This window comes from Sorex fumeus, unplaced genomic scaffold, assembly GCF_029834395.1.
Source record: "Sorex fumeus unplaced genomic scaffold, SorFum_2.1 ptg000012l, whole genome shotgun sequence".
In the NCBI taxonomy this organism is placed as follows: domain Eukaryota; kingdom Metazoa; phylum Chordata; class Mammalia; order Eulipotyphla; family Soricidae; genus Sorex; species Sorex fumeus.
Genome location: NW_026606069.1, coordinates 248,950 through 271,257, shown reverse-complemented (window position 1 = coordinate 271,257; position 22,308 = coordinate 248,950). Strand labels below are relative to the sequence as shown.

At 46.5% G+C, this 22,308-nt stretch overlaps 2 protein-coding genes across 2 annotated transcripts; both read right to left on the bottom strand.

Moving 5' to 3' along the window:
- Positions 1 to 4,361: 4,361 nt before the first annotated feature.
- On the bottom strand, positions 4,362 to 5,768 carry LOC130020431 (tripartite motif-containing protein 75-like). The gene is made up of 2 exons (XM_056111043.1): positions 4,821 to 5,768; positions 4,362 to 4,778 (listed from the first exon to the last, which is right to left on the bottom strand). The coding sequence occupies exons 1-2, from the start codon at positions 5,766 to 5,768 to the stop codon at positions 4,362 to 4,364; spliced, it is 1,365 nt and encodes a 454-aa protein (XP_055967018.1).
- An 11,841-nt stretch (positions 5,769 to 17,609) lies between these two features.
- On the bottom strand, positions 17,610 to 20,374 carry LOC130020430 (exosome component 10-like). The gene is given in 2 exon segments (XM_056111042.1): positions 17,610 to 20,353; positions 20,356 to 20,374. Coding segments are annotated over 2 exon segments (2,763 nt in total).
- Positions 20,375 to 22,308: the final 1,934 nt, after the last annotated feature.

Below are 22,308 nucleotides of genomic sequence, written 5' to 3'. Positions count from 1 at the left end.
GAGATACTCTGGATAGCTTGCCTGGCTCTTCGAGGTGGGCAGAGGAATCGAAACTGGCTTGGCTGGGCTGGCTGTGAAGAGAACAGTGCAGAGTCTTCTGACCCTTTGTCTGGCTGTCCTTGCTGGGGCCCCTTGGAGGGGGGCAGGTTGAGTTTTCCTCACCACGCGGAGCATATACCTGGCAGCCGAAGACCTCCAGAACCAACCACAACCATGCTGAGCCCACTCTCCACACACATGAAGGAACCGGTCGAGGAACACAGGTAAGAGGGTCCCGGGGCTGAGATCTCCAAGCCTGCTCGGATCGGGGCTGAGCATCCTCCACCCAGATCCTCCATTTTCCAGTAGGCAGAGGTCACACCCACCAACTGCCCCCTGGCTCCGTGTAATCCCATCAATGGCCAAGACCCAGAGACTATAAAACCCAGCTCCTGGAAGCACATGGCCGCGAATGCGAATGCGGGACATCTTATTATCTCATTTTTGCTTTGAACAACCTGGCAAGCTACCGAATGTAACCTGTCCACACAGCAGAGTCTGGCAAATTCCCCGTGGTGTACCCAATGTGCCAAATACCAGTAACAATGATGGGTCTCATTCTCCTAACCCTGAAAGAGACTTGAATATGGCACTTTTTAAAATCTCAGGGTTAGGACTGAAGGAGACGTTACTGGTGCCTGCTCGAGGCAATCCACGAGCAACAGGATGATCGTGATGGTGAGCGTGATCAACCGGGCTGGTTGCGAGCAAGGCAAATGCCCTTCTGCTGTGCTATCGCTTCAGCCCCCATTAGTCGGAGCAGAAAGAAATAACAAGTTACCTGAGAATTGGGCAAAAATATAGGCACACAAACACCAGTGGGTAGAAAACTTGAGATGTTTCTCTAGGCAGTTTGAGAACAGGATGGTATAGAGGAGAGAGAGCTGACTCACTGCACAGAATGAAGTGTTGTGAGGCATCTGACAGCTCTGTCCATACCTTGCTTTAAGAAGTGCAGTTCTTTTTTTAAAAAAACTTCACTTAAGTCCTATGATTTACCAAGGTGTTGGGCTGGGGCGATAGCACAGTGAGTAGGGGATTTGCCTTGCACTCCGGTGACCCGGGATCAATTGCTCCTCCCCTCTCAGAGAGCCCAGCAAGCTACCGAGAGTATCTGCCTGCACGGCAAAGCCTGGCAAGCTCCCCATGTCATATTCAATATGCCAAAAATAGTAACAAGTCTCACAGTGGAGACGTGACTGGTGCCCACTCGAGCAAATTGATGAATAATGGTAGGACAGACCTACAGTGCTACCAAGATGTTCATAATACATTTGTTATGGGCATTCAATGTTCCTACACCAAACCCACCACCATGTGACCTTCCCTTCACCTTTGTCCCCATTTTCCCCATTTTCCTAACCGCTCCCTAAAATGCCTCATTAGTGTAGGCCTGAAATAATTTACTTTTATTGCCTGTTTCAATTAGTTATACACTAATGGGATTTCCATTAGTCTAAATGACTAAAGGAATTATAAAAAAAAATCACAAAAAGAAAATTTGTGAAGGGTCTTATATCTTGCCATGGGGTCATTAAGTCCTTTTGTTGCTAGTTGAGCCTTGTATTTGTTTTTGTTTATTGAGTTTTGTTGGCTTTTCTGTTACTTTCCCATATAATTTGGTGTGCTTCTACTGGAATGTCAGTACTGTACAATTTGGAAGTTTTACAGGACAACACATGCCCTCCTACGCCCAGGCCCCCCTCCCCCACCCCCAAACTCCAGAAATTGTATTTCCTGAGCTAATGGATGAGTTTACATGGCAGAGACTCTGGGATGTGGGTATTAATGACTTCCAGGGCTTCCTAAAGTTCAGGATCAGGAAGGGGGAGCATGGGAGGTTGCCCACCGCCACTCTGAAAAGACCCCGAGTTTTCAGCCTGAAAACCAGTGTACTTGAATTTGTGTCTGTTTGGTGTCTCTGCAGAGATTAGTCATGAAGCAGTGGAGTTGGGCTTTTGGCAGCTCTAGGATGCAGCTACAAAGACTTTGGGAGGGTGAGGACTTAGCATCTCCCCCCAAAGACACCCCCAGAGATTTTAGCTGGGAAGTTGCTGTATCCATGAATTTTAGTGGGTTGACTTGCATCTCTTTGGAGATTTAGTTATGACTCTGAGACTCGGGAGAATACTGTTCTTTTAACATGTGTTCCCTACATCTTGCAAAGGATAACATGGACCTTTCTGGAAGTTCACCTAAACATCTGTGTTCATGACTCAATCACATCAGGATCCTCCGTGAGCTGTATTGCGGATTCACTACCAGGATCTCACCATTCTACAAAGAAGTGATTGTTGATGTCAAGAGAGGGGTGCGGTAGGGTGATACCATTTCACCGAAACACTTCAGTGCCACACTCGAGAACATCATGCGACGACTGGAATGGGAACAGGAAATATAATTTTTGAAGAAGGGAGACCCTCCTGAAGAGACACGTCTCAATCCAGTCAAGAGTCAGGGTTCCCACTGACTAGACCGTAAAGGCACAGCACCTCGGGGCAAGCTCTGATGATGGACACCTAGTACCACAGGCTGAGCTCGGTGCCCACAACTAGAGCTGGTTGCTGTGTGAATGCTGAAAAGCACAAAATGTGTTTGGGACCCAGAAAACAGGAGGCAAAGACAAAACCTGGAAATACCTCTCTTACTGACAGGGGAAGTAAAACTGCTTGATCAGAAGTTAATCACTGAGTCAGCCCCTGTCCCCTGGGGAAATGCAGCTGAGGTCTGCTTCAAAGTCCATACTCATGGCAATGCCAACAGACATTCCTCTTTGTGTCCAGGAAACTCAAGTTTACAAAGATCCTTGAGCTGGATAAACTTACTTTAATCTTGTGTGAAATGGAATCTAGGAATCACGTTTCCCTTAAAAAGTGAACCTTGGGGCTGGAGTGATAGCATAGCAGGTAGGGAGTTTGCCTAGCATGGGGCCAACCAAGGTTCGAATTCAAGCATCCAATATGGTCCCCTGAGCACTGCCAGGAGTAATTCCTGAGAGTATAGCCAGGAGTAACCCCAGAGCATCGCTGGGTGTGACCCCAAAAAGGAAAAATAAATAAATAAAAAGTGAATCTCCCTAACATTTGCTTTGGAAGGAGACAGGAAACCAAACTGCCCTTTCCTCAGTGTGGAGAGATCATCCCCACCTATCATTGCCCCCCCCCCCCCCCCCCCCGCCTCCCGTAAATGCATAGTTTCTCTTAAGGGCTCAATGGTTCTATCCCAATTCATGGGAAAATATGGGCCACTAATCACCCTTCTTGTTCCCACCTGAAACACTTTGAAAGAGGTCATCTAAAAAAAGGAGACTTTACATTATTTCAGACACATATGTGAAAACTATTGGAACTCAGACAGGAAATTTTATATACTAGTCTAAGAACTGAGGCATTGAAAGAGCTATGCTTGGAGTATCATGTTTCACTCGAATGAGAGACAGAATCTGGAGTTCTGACCTCCATTGACGATCAAGAATCCGGGATGCTGTCTCATTTGCCAAGGCGTCAAAAATCAGAAGGGCTGGACACGTAATGAGATTTGGAGATGACCGCTGGACTAGAGCCAGGGTACCGACTGAATTCCACGGGACTTCTTTGTTAAGACCCTAAGCGATCGGTTTGAGGCTCTTTGTGTTCCTAGAAGGAACAGATGCCATTGGGCTACACTAGCACACGACAGGGAGAAATGGAGACGTTACTGGCACCCGCTCGAGCAAATCGACGATTAATAACGGGAAGTCAAGTGATCAAGTCTAAGAAAGAAACAACAGAAAACACAAGCAACTAAACACAAAAATAACCGCCTTTATTGGAAAAGTGGTACACAAAGGAGAAGCCTATCTGCCATTCCAGGCAGTAGGGAAGGGCATGTGCTTCAAGCCCAGTGTAATCAGGACAATGTATTTCGACAGTGAGGAATTTCTTGAAAAGTCACCGGGTTTTTGTGAGGGTGAGTGGTGAGCACGCATGGTTGAGCCACAGAAAAATAAATTTATATAATCCTGCATGGGACATAACAAAAGAAGTCTTAGGACCATCTCCAGGTAGTACATCTGAACACTCATGGCTGGGATCTACCACCCAACCATACCACCATCCCACCGGAAAAAAAAAAAAAGAAAGAAAGAAAGAAAGAAAGAAACAAGGGGCAATATACAGAGGAAAACAATGCTCTTCTTCCCTGAAAGTGAAATAAATACTTTTCAAAATATTGTGCCAGATTCGATGACAAGTGAATTAAATAAAACACAGTGATCACTGAATAATCCACAACCTACTCTATAAATTAATTACAGGAAGAAAGCAGAAATAGGGATCAACCCCCTAAGCCCTGCCCGCCCCCACAGAGAGAGGGGCACAGTCGCGCCCCACGCGGAAGTACGGCTTGAGCTCTTGAGCAAAGGGCTCGTTGAACAAGTGCAGGTGAGACCTGTCGGCGGCGTTGTAGAAGGAAAGCTGGCCCAGCTCCCAGTCCAGGTAAATGCCAATGGCCGCGGGCTGGTCCCTGAGAGCCAGAGGCACGGCCCTCGCACTCATGCTCACGGCCAGGTAGTCGCCGTCCTTCAGCTGCAGTGTCCAGCATCTCTTGGGAGCCGCCAGGGGACGCGAGGCCTGGGCCGAAGGGGCCATGCTGCACACGCCCACGGCCCACTCGGGCTTGGCGCCCACCTGCACCTCCCAGTAGTGGCGGCCAGACGCGAAGCCCTCCCGGCCCAGGACCACCAGCTCGGCAGCATCTTCCTATGGCCCGGGATTTCCAGCACGGTTGAGATTTTTCCTCACCCAGGTCACAGACTTTTTATCTTTAGACACACGCAGGCTGGGATGGGCTGTGTGGGGGTCCAGGCTGATGCTCTTTCGGAATCTCCGGATGATGCTGCTGAGCGCCGAGCACAGAGGAGGGAGGCTGTAGGCCGCTGGCCTGAAGTGCAGGGGCTGCACGGCCAGGGGCTGCAGGCCTGCCCAGCGCTGCTGCAGGCCCCTCACCCCCCTCAGCACCATCTCCTCGGACATCACGCTCCGCTCCGCCACCTCCCGTCTGAGGTCTTTCTGCGCCCAGATGTGGTCTGAGTAGGCCTCCAGGTTGGCCCTGAGCTGCTGCTGCAGGCGTTTCTCCTCTTCTGCCAGCCTGCGGAGAGCTGCCTCTTGCTCATGCTCCACAAACTGGGTGAGCAGCTCAAATTCTGAGGCCAGCTGACTCTTAAGCATTCTGGCCTCCTCGGTCAGTTGAAGGATCTTTCTATCATGGGTGACTTTTAGCTTCTGCACCTTTGCCAACCGCTTCTTCAGGGACTTGATGTACCTGTTGAGCCTCTGTCTGTGATAGGATGCGGCCTCTTCCACAGAACTCTGAAGATCAAGACACCGGGCAAACAGGGGACATAGCAGCTCCTGATCATCCTCGCAGAAGAGGCTCATCCCCTGCCTGTGGTCTTCATGCCTGTGCTCCTCTCCCCATGCCATCTTGCTGCTCCTGGAGCTGTACAGGCGTTTGGCCAGGCCCACCAGCCTGCCCAGCTGGGCGTTGGCACTGACACGCATCTCCTGGCGGACCAGCTGGCACACGCGACAAGGGAATGTGTCCTGCAGGTCCTTCCATGACATGCGGATGCAGGAGTCACAGAAGTTGTGGCCGCAGTCGATGGTGACAGGGTCCTTGAGGTAGTCCAGGCAGACGGGACAGAAGCATTTTGGCTGGATTTTGGCCAGGACTGCTGACACCTCTTCCATCCTCAGGTGTGGGAAGGGCAGGACTGGGTTAGCGTGGGCACTGTCTGAATTTGGGACTCCTCAGGCAGTTTCCTGTCAAAACAAGTTACACCTTCAGAACTGTATCGTATACCCAATGTCTTTCTCAGTGAGGGTCCCTCTCTGATGACTTATCATACTGCCTGATCCACTGTTGTCCAGTGACTCAAGTCACAAGGAGCAGCCCGTCATGAATAAATGTGGATATGAAGGGAAGTCGAGCTCAACAACTCTCTTGGCCAGCAATATCTACAGCTTTAAAAGAGTTGATGTGTTCTGAGGAAGATAAGACCCTCCCAAGGAAGTAGGAGAACGAGCTTTCCAGTGCCCTGTTCACCGTCTTCAACGCAACCAGATTCTCCTTCTCCATAATCACTCATAGATAGCCAACTCTGTAAGGCTTTGTGGAATAGAACCCTGATTATTTAGTGACAATCCCCAGCTGTGACCAAAGTCCTGGAGATGGGGAGACGACTCAACGTAATCCAGGAAGATAGGTGCTAAGGTATAGGACTTCATATAAGGAAACAGATATCAGATCCTCTATGAAGTATTTCCTCCAATAAAAATAGTGTTCTCCATAGAACAGACACTAGGAATGGAAATTATGCTCTCCCTCTGCCTCCCGTAAACCTACAGTCCTTATTGGTTATTACCTGGATCGGTGACCCTGGTCTGGCTGAGTCCTTGGTGCTGGTGTTGAGCTGACTCTCCCCGAAGGACTGGAAGTCGGCCTGCCGCTCTGTCCTGTGATTGACCTGTTTTTATATTCTGTTGGATGGGTGGGGCTTTAAAGAAAAGACCAGTCAGAAGGAAGGGAGCTGAATTAACCCTGATAGGATACTCTGAAAGTAGGGATTAAGTAGTATTTAGCCAGGGGGCAAGAGGTAGGCCACTAATCCTGAAAATCCAATCTCCACAGTGAATTTCCTACCTTTATCCTTCTCATATTTCTTTCTTTCTTTCTTTTTTTTTCTTTTTTGGGTCACACCTGGGTGTTTCACAGGGGTTACTCCTGTCTCTGCACTCAGGAATTACCCCTGGCGGTGCTCTGTGCTCGGGGGACCATATGGAATGCTGGAAATCGAACCCGGGTTGGTGGCCCTGCAAGGCAAACGCCCAAAAAGGCAAAACAAAAAAACAAACAAACAAACAAAAAAACGCCCTACCAGCTGTGCTATCACTCCAGCCCCACCTTCTCATGTTTCTTAATCCCATCCTGGTTGAGAAAGAAATAGTAGTACCAGACTGTGTTTCAAGTTCAATCTTCCTTTCTGAAAGTGCAACTGAATTTATAAGTTTCTCCTTCTCCACTGAGATTCAATTCCACTGCATATGGTCCCCCAAGCACTGCTAGGAGTGTCCCTTGAGCACAGAGCGTTGAGTAACCCCAGGTACAGCTAAACTCAGAACAAAAGTTGCTCATTCTCAGAATCTTTAGGCTACCTGCAAGGCTTGGAATTATTTTTCCTCTAACAGGCAAACAAACAGATAAATAAAACATTCTGGCTTCCTTCAAGCTATGGGATGAATAGTGGTTGGCATGTCAAAGTTTTCTCCTACATCATCCACAGAACTGTGAATGTCTCTGTCTTGACCTCAAAATTTTCTTGATCTTTTTTTTCCTAATCACTGTGGATTGGTGGGGCGTTAAAGGAAATCCCCACCATGTTCTGGTTCTGTTATTATTTGTTTTTTTACAGGACATACCTGGGGAAAGAGAGGTCAAAAGAAGCAAGAGGAAATATCTTCCAGTGGTTTTATAACCTGTTAAAAAGCTTTTCTTCCAAGACGTGGAGCGATAGGACAGTGGGTAGGGCATTTGCCTTGCACGGGGCATACCCAAGTTCGATTCCCAGCATCCCATATGGTCCCCCGAGCACCGCCAGGAGTAATTCCTGAGTGCAGAGCCAGAAGTAACCCCTGTGCAACACCCAGGTGTGACCCAAAAAAGAAAAAAAAAAACATGAGAAGGCATATATTGTTCCAACAATGCCTTCACCAGTGCTCACTACCTTCCCCCCATCTCTCTGATTTTCCTCCCACCCCCAGCCTGCTTCTGTGGCAGGTACATTTCCCTCCCTCCATTGAAGGACAAAAATTTATTCATCTGTGTATGGTGTGGTTGCATGGATATCAAAGATTTTGGGTGGAAGTGATAGCATCCATTTTTGTGTTCAAATTTATGAAGAAGGCATTAGAGTTAATATGTTACAGTTGCTTAACTGAAGCAAAATATTAAAGTGATCGCTTTACCCTGGTTTACCACCAAAAGTAAAACTGAAGGTCAGATGCAGTAGTCTTTTGAAAAATAATACGAAGTCTTTTAAAAAAACACACAAAATGTCACACAGAAAGAACCCAGGGGAGAGCGTGGAGTACAAGGACTAATGCCATGCTAGAGAACCTCTCTTTATTTTGCCCCATTTCATGTTTTCCTCCTCATGGCAGTAAAACCTAGGATTGTCCCTTCATCGTGAGGACTGGACTTCCATTTCTAGGGGAGATCTTTCTTCTGGGGCTGTTGAATGATTATCAACACCTGCTACTCCTTAAACACCCCATAAGTAAGTGGGGGAGGGCGCTTCTCCTCCTTTGGGCTCCTATGAAATTGGCCTCTTCCCTGTCACATTTCTTGCCTTCCTGAAGACCAGAGGAGCTGCAGATAGGGGACTCTGGTTTGGGGGCTTGTCTAGAACAACTGGAGAGGAGAATAGGGACTGACTGTGGCTTGTGGGGTGAGGGGCGCTTACCAGTTCATGCAAGACGCGGGATGGGAAGCTTACAGAATCTGAGGTCAGGCCTACTAGGGCAGGAGATGAAATGAGTACATCCAGGTGTAATTCCTGAGCACAGAGCCAGGAGTAACTCCTGTGCATTGCCAGGTGTAACACAAAAAGGAAAAAAAAACACCACTCCAGCCTTATCTTCCTAATAAAAATACTGAATGTCCTGAACACAATTACCTCTTAGTACCTGTATTATAAATCATAATTCACAAAAGGAGAGAGAGTAAAAAGAAATGCTGAGCTACCTCTCCATCCTCACATTTTGTTTTCTTCCTATTGAGAGTTAATCTTTATATTTTAATACCATAGAGCATTTAGAAAAGTGTCTGCCTCAGCACTGTCTGATGCACCAAACAAAAATGAACAATGACCAAACCTTTTCCTTACTAGTCTCTTCCAATTCTGCACCACCAGTGTCAGAGGCTCCAGCTACCTGTCCCTATGGTCAGACACTGAAGTGGTCACCGTAAAGGTAAGTTGTGTTGGTGGCCGTGGGCACTTCTGGCATTCCCAGCTCCTCCACTTGTCTTGTGTGCCCAGAGTTCACTGAAACATCATTTCCCAAAGTTCTCCTCGTTGTTCCCTTTCCCAACAATATCAGGGAATAGAAACTTGATATCTAAATTATTTTATAGTTTATTGATCAGTTTTCTCTTTATTAAACTTTAGTTTGAATTATTATAGACAAATCTAGAATCTCCAATAGAGATATTTATAGTTCCATTGTCTTGACATATATACAAAACTGGTAACCATTTGAGATGATCATCACAAGGAAAGAAAGCTATGACAGCCTTCAAAAAAATCAATGAAATAATTCCAGTAGAGTGGTGTTCAATCTCTTCACTCTTATCTGAAACTAATGCTAGAAACTGTAGGGAATACCACCATTATGAAAGGAATTTTTGTATTCATGAAAGTAAACACAATGGTTTTGTAATTTAATGCAAAGTTATCTCTGTAATTTGCATCTTTATATCTATACAGCATCAACTTCTTGATTATCTTCACAAATAAAGTACACAAGACATAAAGGATGTCACATATGTAATGCTTAAAACACTCAGATGCATTTTATTTTATTTTATTTTGCTTTTTCTGTCACACCCAGTGATGCTCAGGGGCTATTCCTGGCTCTGAACTCAGGAATTACTCCTGGTGTCGCGCGGGGGACCGTGTGGGATGCTAGGGATTGAACCTGGGTTTGCTGAGTGCAAGGCAAATGCCCCCTCCCTCCCAGTGTGCTAGGAGGGCCCTCCAGGTCCTCCGATGCATTTTTCATCTATATTTTGTCTCTGAATTTAGAAGACAAAGAACATTAGGCTAATTCTGCAAAGAGTTTCTATCACTAAAACTAATGCCAGCATCAAATCCCATTATCAACCTGAGATTGTAAGCTCCTGAATATTTCTGAAAATGGCGCAGCACTTATGTATCACCAGTCTATCAGGCAGAATCTAACATCTCATTGTCTTTGATATTCTAAGACATTTTCAGAAAACATGACGATATTTTTTTCTGGAGACAGATTTTTTTTTCCTCCTCATTTTCAGTACATTCTTCTGTCTAGTTCTTGTGTTCTTTGGATGACTCTATTGTTGTGAAATCACTCCTAGATCTCTTGCAAGCAACTATATGCACTTAGTCCCATTCATTGAGGTATCTCTTCAATCCATGAAATAACTATTTAAATTAACGTGGGTTTCAGACTTGAAGAGAGGCATGAATACTTTAGAAAGACAGCCCTGTGGTCTGGCACTAGCACTCACCATTCCTACAGAGTTCGCACAGCAGCCTGCCCTAAGGTTTAGAATGGGTCCAGGTCCCTCCCAGCCGTTCACCAGTATGAAATCATCTGTCTCTCTTATTTTTTTTTTTTTTTGCTTTTTGGGTCACACCCAACACATGCTCAGGGGTTACTCCTGGTTCTGCACTCAGCACTCAGGAATTACTCCTGGCGGTGCTTGGGGAACCATATGGGATGCTGGGAATCGAACCTGGGTCGGCCAAGTGCAAGGCAAACACCCTACCCGCTGTGCTATTGCTCCAGCCCCAAATCATCTCTCTTTATCCTGCATCAAACCCACCATAGACTGCTCAGTGTCAGTTCTACATTCACTTTCTCAGTTTGACATCTATCAAACATCATGATATTTGAATGCAGTTTTAAACTTTTTTAATTGAATCACTATGAGATGCAGTTACAAAGTTGTTCATGATTGATTGGGTTTCAGTCATACAAAGTTCCAACATCTCTCCCTTCACCATTGTACATTTCCCACCAGCAAGGTCCCAGTTTCCCTCCTGCCCCTCCCTGCCCTGCCTCTATGTTGTTTTATCTATAATTTCAAACAAACTCCCTCTGACATTCATCTCCTTCCTTAGGTCTTTCTCTTCTTTCTTATCTTAGACATTCCATCACCATAATCTCTCTAAATTCAGACTTTCTCCCCTCTGTGCACATCTGTGGGCTGGAGCGATAGCATGGTGGGCAGGGCGTTTGCCTTGCACGCAGCCAACATGACCGACCCAAGTTCGATTCCTCCGCCACTCTTGGAGATCCCAGCAAGCTACCTGTGATGTATTCAATATGCCAAACACAGTAACAAGTGTCACAATGTTACTGGGCCCGCTGGAGCAAATTCATGAACAATGGGAGAACAGTGACAGTGACATTTTGAAGGGGCGGAGGAATTGAAGGTGGAGGAATCGAACTCATAAAACTAATTGTGCAAAGGTCCTACCCACTGAGCTATCGATCCAGCCCTGTACACATCATCACAGTGAAAATTTTCTTTCATATCAATCTCTTTCTGTACATTGAATTACAAACCAGGAGGGTAGATTTATATATATATATATATATACATATATATATACATATATACGTATGGAACACCTAATTTTAACCTGAAATAAAACTGCATGGTATTGAAGTATGACCAGATGTTTTCTCATGAGGTGGGAAAATTAGAGGCAGGACTTCTAGGTTGTAAATCACACAGGTACAATAAGAACAGAGCGAGAGCAAGTTTCATCAGGTTGCTGGAGCAGTAATAGTATAGGGTCACAGAAGCAATTAGTAAATAACAATACGTAACTTTTTAAAAAATGCATTAACCACTGATTATACCAATCAATATATCTTTTAGAAGAAAAATATTTGTATCGAATCTATATATCCTGTATCTGGCCTATTCTTTGTGAACTGTTTGCTGTCCACCAGGCCATGGAGAAGATGGGGAGATTGTGCAGAGGTCAGGGAGGGACCTTCTGTGCTGTGCTGTATGTCTGTCGTGCTGAAGGACACTATGGACCACCTGTGGTCTAGAGACCACTCAGGCTTTCTGTTCTCTTCGCTTCAAGAGCATCTTCCATACTGCTACAGGAACTGGCACAACTGTACTCTCTTGCTTGGTTTTCTGCCATTTCTCTATGCTCACTCTTACACCATCCTTTTCCATTCGGGAGAAGTCTCAGACGTTCCTACAAGCTGGATTATCCAGATATTTCCTACTGACGCTGAAAAATTATTAGACCTAGATAGAGGTTACTTCTGCGGCTCCCCACAGATCTGGCTCCTCTCCCCCTCCAGCGTCTGTGTCCTGAGAATTCCTGTCTTTTTCATGGCACAGTGGAACCAATTTCTAAATTCTGAGCATACTGGAACACATAGTCTCCCAAGCACTGCTCTGCTCTTAGCACAGAAAAACTAGGAGGAGGAGGAAGAGGAAGAGGAGGAGGAGGAGGAGGAGGAGGAGGAGGAGGAGGAGGAGGAGGAGGAGGAGGAAAGAAAACTTCATGGCTATTGTTAGATAATGATGTAACAGTAAGATCAAAGTAGGAATAAAATCAAATAAAACAACCAGTAGAGGGCAGCCTTGTGTTAAAATATGATAATGTGCTTGGGACCAGAGAAATTGTACAGCGGGTAAGGCGCTTGCTCTGCATGTTGGGAACCTGAATTCGATCCAAGGCATCTCATAAGGTTCCAGGAGCAATTCCTGAGTGCTGAGTCAGAAATAGCCCCTGAACATCACCAGGTGTCCTCCCTGCCCCTCAAACTGATGATAATGTACTTAAGCTGAGAAGAGAAACTCAATAAACTATTTCAAAGTTCCGGGTTCCCATACTCCTACAATTTCACTTCATTATAAAGGTAAAGGTAAAGGCCCTGCTGTTGTTCATCGATTTGCTTGAGCGGGCCCAGTAACGTCTCCATTGTAGACTTTGTGGTTACTGTGTTTGGCATATCGAATACATCACGGGTAGCTTGCCAGGTTCTGCCGTGCGGGCGATATACTCTCGGTACCTTGCCGGGCTCTCTGAGAGGGGCAGAAGAATCGAACGAGGGTCAGCCATGTTGGCTGCGTGCAAGGCAAACGCCCTACTGCTATGCTATCGCTCCAGCCCCTCACCTGAAAAATTATATTTTCAGGGATCATTTGTATAGTTTCTTACTCACTTCATTATACTTTCTCATCTTCAAAACTACTATCCGGGCATAGTAGTTTTCAAAACTACTATATTTCAAAACTAGTATTTTTCAAACTACTATATTTCAAAACTATTATACAGGCATACTATAAGGGCTGGAACGATAGCACAGCGGTAGGGCGTTTGCCTTGCACGAAGCCAGCATGCCCAACCCGAGTTCGATTCCTCTGCCCCTCTCGGAGAGCCCGGCAATCTACCGAGAGTATATCGCCCGCACGGCAGAGCCTGGCAAGCTACCCGTGATGTATTCGATATGCCAAACACAGTAACAACAAAGTCTCCAATGGAGACATTACTGGGGCCGCTCAAGCAAATCGACGATCAACGGGAGGGCCTATACGAGCATGAGAAAAAGGAAAGGCACATATTTTATATGCTCTTTCCATCATGTGGTTCCAGAAACACCAACGATGTACCCCCTTTCCCCGAACATCACCACTGGATGTGCATTAAAACCCTGTGTCAGGGCTGGAGCGATAGCACAGCAGGTAGGGCATTTGCCTTGCACGCAGCCAACATGGACAACACAAGTTCAATTTCCAGCATCACATATGGTCCCCCGAGCACCACCAGGAGCAATTCCTGAGTGCATGAGCCAGCAGTAACCCCTGAGCATTGCTGGGTGTGACCCAAAAAGAAAAAAAAAAGCCTGTGTCATATTGTACATAGCTGTGACTTTTTCCTTAACCCAAGTTTTCCCTTCATATTTTTAAGTTATGTAAAAGAATATGCACACATATTTCCCTAGAAAGTGTGCATCTGTTCTCACAATCCTTTCTAAATAGATCTGAGGAGACTCTTTAATTTTTATTATTATTAGGAAGGAAATTTGTGATGAGTTAGTTATATCACCGGATTACTGCTGAGGGTAGTCACTATATGTCTGCTCAGAAATTTGTATTTCTGTTGTGTGGAGAGCCTCGTGGTATATCATTAGCTTTTTTTAATCTATTAAATTGGGGGACAGAGGGGTGCTCTGAAATGCCATCTCACCATTGAAGACTGCCATAGGAAACATTGCCTAGTGTTAGGAGCAGTGGTATTTGTTAAAATAGCTGGAACTTCAAAACTGTTGAACTCTTTTATAAAATTTCTGTCCAGGCTCAATGAAATTGGAACTGTGTGTACATAGCACCCATCAGAGTTTTACACAGAAAATGAAAATAATCTGATTTGCTTCTGAAACTGATGATTCAGGAGCCAGGAGAAGGGGCTATGCAGGTGGTCAGGGTTTCTACCCTAAACCAGACTCCCCCATCACTATAGCAGAGACTTTTGAGGAACTCCAAGTCCCCCAAGTAAACAAAGCAAAGAAAAATTAAAATAAGGGTTGGGATGAAGTTCATTTGGAAGAGCACTTGCTCTGCGTGTGTGAGGCCTGCGTTTGATTCCAGGCTTGCTATCCCTAGGGCTGAGCCGAACGCGGCTCAAAAACAGAACACATATACACAAACAAACACACGTGTACATACACACATATACATATATATGTATATATGATTATACTGTGTACTGAGATGAGAAATAATGGAAAGGTGGCATGAAATGAGGAGCGCCCTCTAATGAAGATGTTCAAAAACAATCATAGAATGTATGTGGTTAGAAGAAGAGATAGAACCACATAAACTGTATGTGTTTTTTTATTCTATACTTTATTACAGTGTTTTATTTCTGTATTCCTGAACCAATAAGAACATGCAGTTCGGCTGAAGCAGTTGTAAGGTGTTTGTTTTATAATTAAATGACCCTGGTTTACTCACTGGCGTTACATATGGTCTCTGGAACACCACCAGGAGTATCCCTGAATACAGTCAGGAGTAAACCCTGAGCACGCTGGGTGTAACCACCCCCACTGCACCCCAAAATGCAATAACCTATCTTAGCACCGCTCTGGTAAGGAAAACACATCTTGTCTGTATATTCTTATTAAAAGGGATCCTAATGGTGCTTGTACAATTATTTTTACCCAGAATTAGTTTTTTTTACAGAACCTCTATTTTTATACAAAAATGTTTGTAACGTGCTCAGACTTCTTAACATCTGTTAGAAATACATCAAATTTATAAATTTATTTGGAGAAACCCAATCCCCTTCATTTAAGTTTCCCTTTGCTGGGCAGTAAATGACCTGATTCCGTGCTTCTAGGCCTACCGTAGGCAGCTGAGAGCAGCCATCTCCCAGCCCAGCTCCTGTGAGCAACAGTCAGCGCTGTGGGTCCAAAGAGCAAGCTGGACTGAGCAATGGCCCCATCTGAAGAACATGTTCTTCAGTAAAGTTACTGAATTTTCTCGAAGAGTCACTGTGCTTTAAGTAAGACTATCAGGGGATAAGACTACCAGGGGATACCAGCAATGCAAAGGATGGAGAACGTTACTGGATTCTCACCCACACGTTTTCAACTAAATGCTTAGTGAAATTCAGTCCCTGAATAACGATTGCGTGGCTAGAGGAACAGCGCCTCACTGGGAGAGACAGGAGGGAGGTGATAGAGAGGGTTGGGCCCACTGTTAACAAGATCCTCTGGGGGCCCTATAGTGGGTAAGAGCATTTGCCTTGCACAAGGCACACCTGGGTTTGATTCCCAGCATCCCATATGTTCCCCAGAGCACCTCCGGGAGGAATTCCTGAGTACACAGCCAGGAGTAACCCCTGGCTTGTGCAAAAAACAGGAGCTTTTCCTCTAGAGAAGAGTGGGACAGGGTTACATGGCCAAATGATGGAGAAGCAGGTGAGAGGTGGATGCTGTACCTGGTTCTTTCAGTCACCAGATACCCTGTGGCTGGCTAAGGGGAGGACTGGCCGCTGAACCTCTGGGCTCTGGAGTTCTAGCCGAAGGAGCTGGAATGTGGGACATGATGGTAACGGAACATGCACTACTTGTGCCAGAGTTTCCTCTCTGTGTTGTGGGGGATCCAGGGGCTGTGTGTTCTACCCACACCTGAAAACATCCCTGGGATTCTGGAAATATCTGGAAATATCACTGCATTCTGGCTGCCTCTAGTCAGAGCTATAGCAGGTTCCTTAAAATTTTTCTTCTGATAACTCCCCTCCCCATTTCCTTCTCTTTTATTTTTTTAATTTTTATTTATTTATTAATTTTTTTTTTTGGATTCTTGGGGTCAGTCCAGCAATGCTCAGGGGTTACTCCTGGCTCTGCACTCAGGAATTACTTCTGGCAGTACTCAGGGAACAATAGGGGATGCCAGGGATCAAATCCAGGTCGGCCACGTGCAAGGCAAATGCCCAAGTCAAAGCTCCAGCCTTCCTTTTTTCCTTTTCTGTTTTGAGTTATACCCAGCTTTGCTCAGGGCTTATTCCTCTCTGTCTCAGAGATCATTCATTGAAGTGCTGGAGGACCACAAATAGTGCTGGGGATTGAATCTAGTTCAGCCGTGGGCAAAGTAGATGCCTTACCTGCTGTACCAGTTGTCTGGCCTTCACCACCACCATCACTCAATATGTTTTGGGGTATTTTGTTTTTACTTTTTGGCCACACTTGTCAGTGTTACTCTTGGTTCTGTGATCAGGGGTCACTCCTGCAGTGCTGGGGCACCATGGGGTGCCAGAAATTGAACCACCCGGGTCTGACATATACAAGGCAAGCTTTAAAAAAAATTATTTTATAAGGTAGTTCACAATATCTTATTACATTTAATATTCAAACACCAGTCCCATCATCATTACATCTTCCCATCATCATATTTTGATGATCTTCCCATCATCCCATCCTGAACCCCAATCCCTGCCCCAAAGCAGAACCAAAATAATCTAATATTTCACACTAAGGTTTTTAAGGCAAGCTTCAACTACCACTCTAGTCCCTCTATCTAATAAGTTTTTATGCAACTTGAGTAATATGTATATACAATTCAAATATAGAGGTGTACATGTATATGGATATGTATACAATTCAAACATTTCCAGATAATAATCACAAATAATTTGGAATGGGTACATCCAGTGGTGCTCAGGGGTTATTCCTAGATCTGTGCCGGGCACTAATCTAACAGTGCTCACGAAATATATGGTGCCACGAATCAACACTCAATTTTCCTCCGTGTAAAGCATCAATCCATTGATCTCCAGAACTAAGAAATGTATTTTAAAACAATTTTTGATTTAATTTGCTGTAGGCAGGAGGGTTGAGCCGTACCTGGCAATGCTTAGGGCTTGCTCCTGTCTTTGTGCTTGGGAATCACTCCTTACGGTATTCCTGTAACCAAAATACAAGAACTGTCCGTGATGTACCAACTCTCTGATCCTAAAACAAATTTTTTTTAAGATTTTTGGAGTGAAGCAATAGTACAGCAACTAAGGGATTTGCCTTGTCCCCACAGCCAGCCCCAGTTTGATCCACAGCACCCCACATGGTCCCTCAAGCCTGCCCGGTGTAATTCCTGAGTACAGACCCAGGCATAAATGATGAGAACCGCTGGATATAACCCAAAAACAAACAAGAAAAACAAATGCAAAAAGATTCTTTAGCACCACCTATTCAAATACGTGACCGCACATGGGGTCACAAGCTCCAGTTTAGTTATTCTTTTTCCCAGTAACAATTATTTCTAACAGTGTTAAAATTGGGATGGTATACAAAACCTTCCCAAGGCCGTTGCCTCCCGGTCCCGGGAAGAACCAGGAAGTCTGGCGGACACGGTCTCCTGGGCCAGTTGCATCTGAACCCTCTGTCCAAATCCCGGGGCACGAAGGACATGCTTTTGTTTCCCGCGATCTGTTTGAGTTCTTTGGCTGCGAAGCATTTCTTGCCAGCCACGATCTGCTTACCGGGGTCAAACTGGGAGGCCGGTTGGGACTTGCTGTTTCCAGCAAACGCCTGGACGTTTGGCTTGCGGTAGTCAAAGGAAGTAGAAGCTTTCTCCCGCGCCTCCCTGGGGTCCTTGGGCTTCTCAGCCAGTTTGGACCATTTCATCTCTAGTTTCTGTTCAGGGGCTCTGGGGTCACTTGTTGGCTCTCTCTTCTTGGCAGCGTTTTCCAGGGCGATCTGCTGGCTGAGCGACAGAGCCGGCTGGGCGGGGGTCTGAGACCCTTCCTTGGCCTCGTCTTCAGCTGCTGTTTCCTGGGCTGCCCTCTTCCTGGCGGTGTCCTTAGAGTCCTTCTGTCCCTGCACCTGGCTGGCCAGCTCACAGCGCTCGCTGATTTCATTGATGCTGGAGGAAGGGTCGGCCTTGGCTGCCTGGGAAATGTGGGCGTTGTGTTGGAGCGCCTGCAAAAGCATCCCGAATGGGTTCTCCAAGGACTGCACCACTGGCTGGACTTTCTTCTGGGCTTTGTTCTTTTGCTCTGCACTTGCCTCGTTAAACAAGGTGTCCGCGGCCGTGGCAACGAAGCGGCTGGTGGCCACCAGGGTCTTCTCTTCGTGCTGGGCTGGGAAGAGGCCAGCCTGCGTCTGGTCCGGGACGGACCCATTGGTGGGTATGGCAGGGCAGTCACCCGAACAAGCGTGGGAGTGTTCTTGAGGTCCAACGAGAACACTTTCCAGGCTCTCAGGATGGGGCAGCAGTGCTCTCCTCCTCACCCCGGTGGCAACTTCCGACTGGCACAGAGGGGTTCCTCGCGCCTTCTGGATGAGAAGATGCAGCTCGTTTAGTTGTTGCCATACCAGAGGCGGGACGGGGGTGCAGCAAGCAATGATGCCCTGGGGCTCCTCTGGCAGCTCTTCTGAGATCTTCAGCATCATGCGGTTGGGCAAGACATAGCAGCAACTCTCATCCTCCCTCCTTGCCAGGTTATCCCTCCAGGCGAACAGCAGCCGGAAGGCTGTCAGCTGCTGTGCATTAAGAGGCGTCTTCAGCTTTTCATACAGCTTCAGGTAGGACTCATCCGTGAAGAGGGGTTTGGCGAACTTCCGGAGGCAGATGTCCCTACTGCGCTGCCACACCACCCGGGCCTTCGAGGGCTGCTCGCTGGCAGCAGCCCACAGCTCCAGCCTCATGCAGTCGTAGATGTAGAGCAGGTAGTGGGTGTCCTCGCGGGCATAGTGGAGCATTTCCTCTGGCAAAGGGCGCATCCTCCTGTCGGCCAGCTGATACTGCTTGTTCGCCTGCACGTTGCAGTAGCGTTTCAGCAAGTGGTCCAGGGAGTGCCGGCCCAGACGAAGAAGGCGCGCTGCCTGCTGCGTGTCGAACATGTTCACCACGTACAGCCCGAAGTCCTTCTGCAGCCATTCTATGTCGGAGTTAGCGCCGTGGAAGACCTTCACGATGGCAGGGTCTGTGAAGCTCTCGTTGAGGAGGTGCATGTCGCTGCGCAGCTCCAGCGTGTCGATGATGAAGTCTTCGGTGCGCGTGGAAATCTGCATCAGGCAGGTCAGGCCCAGGAAGCTGCGGTAAAAGTGATGCTCCAAGTCCACCGCAAATTCCCAACAGGCCAGGAGCGTCGCGTTGAGTTGCACGAGTTGGTCCAGCGAGGTCACCAAGTGGCAGGCCGTGTCCTGCAGGGGCTTGTAGGCTTGGGGCTGCGGTTTCTGAAGCGCCCACTCTGGGGGCGTAAAGTGATCCAGTTCGTACTGATAGGGGTGTGCGAACACGTCCTGCTCTACCTGCTGGGTCCGCTGCTGGTGGAGGAAGTGGACCAGGCCCGGTGGCACATCCTGGTACTCTGATTGGTTCTTGGTGTGCTCCCGACTCTCCTTAGACAGCGCCCGAGGGAGAGGTTTCAGGGTGTTGGGCTTGATGAAGATCTTCGGAACAAATGGGGTGTTGGAATTGTCGATCTTCTCTCGGAATTTAAGCTGCTGTGGGATGATGTTCTTCACGTGAAGCAGCCGGAAGGGTTCCGATTTTGTTTTTTTGCCCGATTCTCCTACCTTCCGGTTCCAGCTGGACATGATCATTTGGCGGGCTTGTGATCCTATGGGGAGGACGGGCTGCTGATGCTTCTTCATGCCTGAAGCTTCATCCAGTAAAATGTCCACTCCATCCAGAATAGCGTCATCGGCGTCAACCAATAAATCAAATTTGTCTTCCAAGTCCGTCACTTTCCTGCAGTCCTTGATGTCGCTCTGACACACGTAGTACTGCATCATTCTGCTCATGCACTCAATCATCCTGTCTCCTTGAGTCTCACACAATGCTTGGAAGCCAGGAAAACTTTGGTAAAAATCATATTCTGGGCCAGACTGTGGCAGGCTCCCAGATGCCTTAATGACTGCCTCCACTGACCTGAGAGCAAACTTCATGACGCTGTCGATGTCCGGGAAGCCAGGCAGCACCATCTCCTCCTCAGGCTGTGGAACGCTTGCAGCTGATGAGCCCTTGTGGCCTGGGAACTCGGAGGTGCCATTTTTCCAGCCAGGATGGTCTCTTCTCCAAGACAGAATCCCAAGTTAGAAGCCAAGACTTAGAGCACTTGAATTTAAGGCTACTTATATAGGAGAGGTCAATTTGTGTTTCTTTTTGTTTCAGGGCCACACCCTACTGTTCCTCATCATCTGCCAGGGGTAATCAGAGAAACACAGGGTAGGGTGTGGCCCAACACACCCACCCTACAGCAGCTGCTGTACCAATTGTGTGGTACCAATCTGGATGTGGCCCTCTGGCACACATTTGGCCTCCTGATCATCAACAGGAGTGATCCCAGAGCATAGAACCAGGAGCATGCCCTGATAACCTCTGGTTGTGATCCAAAGCAAAAAAAAAAAAAAATCAAACATGGGCAGAGTGATAGTATAGTGGGTTTTCTGGTACGAGGCTGACTTGGTTTACTTGGTATAATCTCTGGCACCACAGATAGTGCCCCGATCACAGCAAGGAATGGCTTCTGAACACAAAGACAGGAGAAGGTACTGAGCACTGCCAGTGTAGTCCAAAATCAAAACCAGAAACAGAAACCTAAACAAACAAAAAATAATTGTAAAATGTGAAAGCACTCTAACAGCCCTGAGATAGATAGATAGATAGATAGATAGATAGATAGATAGATAGATAGATAGATATGGGCTGGAGCGATAGCACAGCGGGTAGGGCGTTCGCCTTACAAGCCGCAAACATGGCCGACCGGAGTTCAATTCCTCCGCCCCTCTCGGAGATCCCGGCAAGGTACCGAGAGTATTCGATATGCCAAACGCAGTAACAACAAAGTCTCCAATGGAGACGTTACTGGGCCCGCTCGAGCAAATCGACGATCAACGGGAGGGCCTTTACCTTTACCTTTTATAGATATATATATATATATTCAAGAAAAGAGTATATGTCATATCTTTTATGATATGGATACCTAGGAATGACTCAGGGATGATGCAGAGTAGTAGGGATAGAATCCAGATTGGCACCATGCATGGCAAGTACCCTACCCACTCTACTATCGCTTTGGTCCCATCTTTGATTTTCTTTTACATTTCAGTTGCATAAATTCTTCATATACCTTGGGTATTAAACTGTGGTATATATGCAAATATTTTCCCCAGCCAGTACAAAAGCAATAGTAAGAAAGCCTTTTTGCTTTCTTACTATTCTCTTTTGTTGTGGGCTGGAACAATAGCACAGTAAGTAGGGCATTAGGCTTGAACACGGCCAACCCGGGTTCAATTCCTCCACCCCTCTCGGAGAGCACGGCAAGCTACCGAGAGTATCTCGCCTGCACAGCAAAGCCTGGTAAGCTACCTGTGACATATTCGATATACCCAAAACTATAACAACAAATCTCACAATTTGTTTTGAGACTGGTGCCCACTCGAGCAACTCGATAAACAACAAGAGGACAGTGCTACCGTGCTACAGTGCACTTTTGTTGCGTAAAGTCTTTAAAATTTGATGTAGAGGCAATTATTTGCTTTTTCTTTTATTTCCTTTTCTTCTTTTGGCTTTTGGGTCACATCCAGTGGTGTTCAGGGGCTACCCCTGAATCTGCACTCAGGAATTACTCCTGGCAGGCTTGGAATGCCAGGAATCAAACCTGAGTCAGTTTTATGCAAGGCAAACACCCTACCCACTGTTCTATTTCTCTGGCCCTCTTTCATTTTTCTTGCTATTGGGGTGAAGTCCTCCAAGACTTGGATGTCAAGAAATAAATAACTAAGATGTTTTCTATTTATTTTATGGCCACTGGTTCTTCGGATTCTGAAAATAGAACTGAATTTGCCATGGGTAGTTGGTGTGGGCTAAGGTTCAATGGGCTCTGGTGGAGGATATTAGCATTTTTGTGGTTGACAGGGTATGGTAACATTATGCTCCTAAAGTATATAAACATTTGCATTGTGCAAACCAGTGTTTCCGCTG

Bases quoted from the DNA above. Each gene is read 5' to 3' on its own strand.
- LOC130020431 (XM_056111043.1), bottom strand. From the start codon at position 5,768: ATGGAAGAGGTGTCAGCAGTCCTGGCCAAAATCCAGCCAAAATGCTTC. The intron at 4,779-4,820 runs GTGAGGAAAAAT...CCCGGGCCATAG, and splicing joins ATAAAAAGTCTGTGACCTGG to GAAGATGCTGCCGAGCTGGT.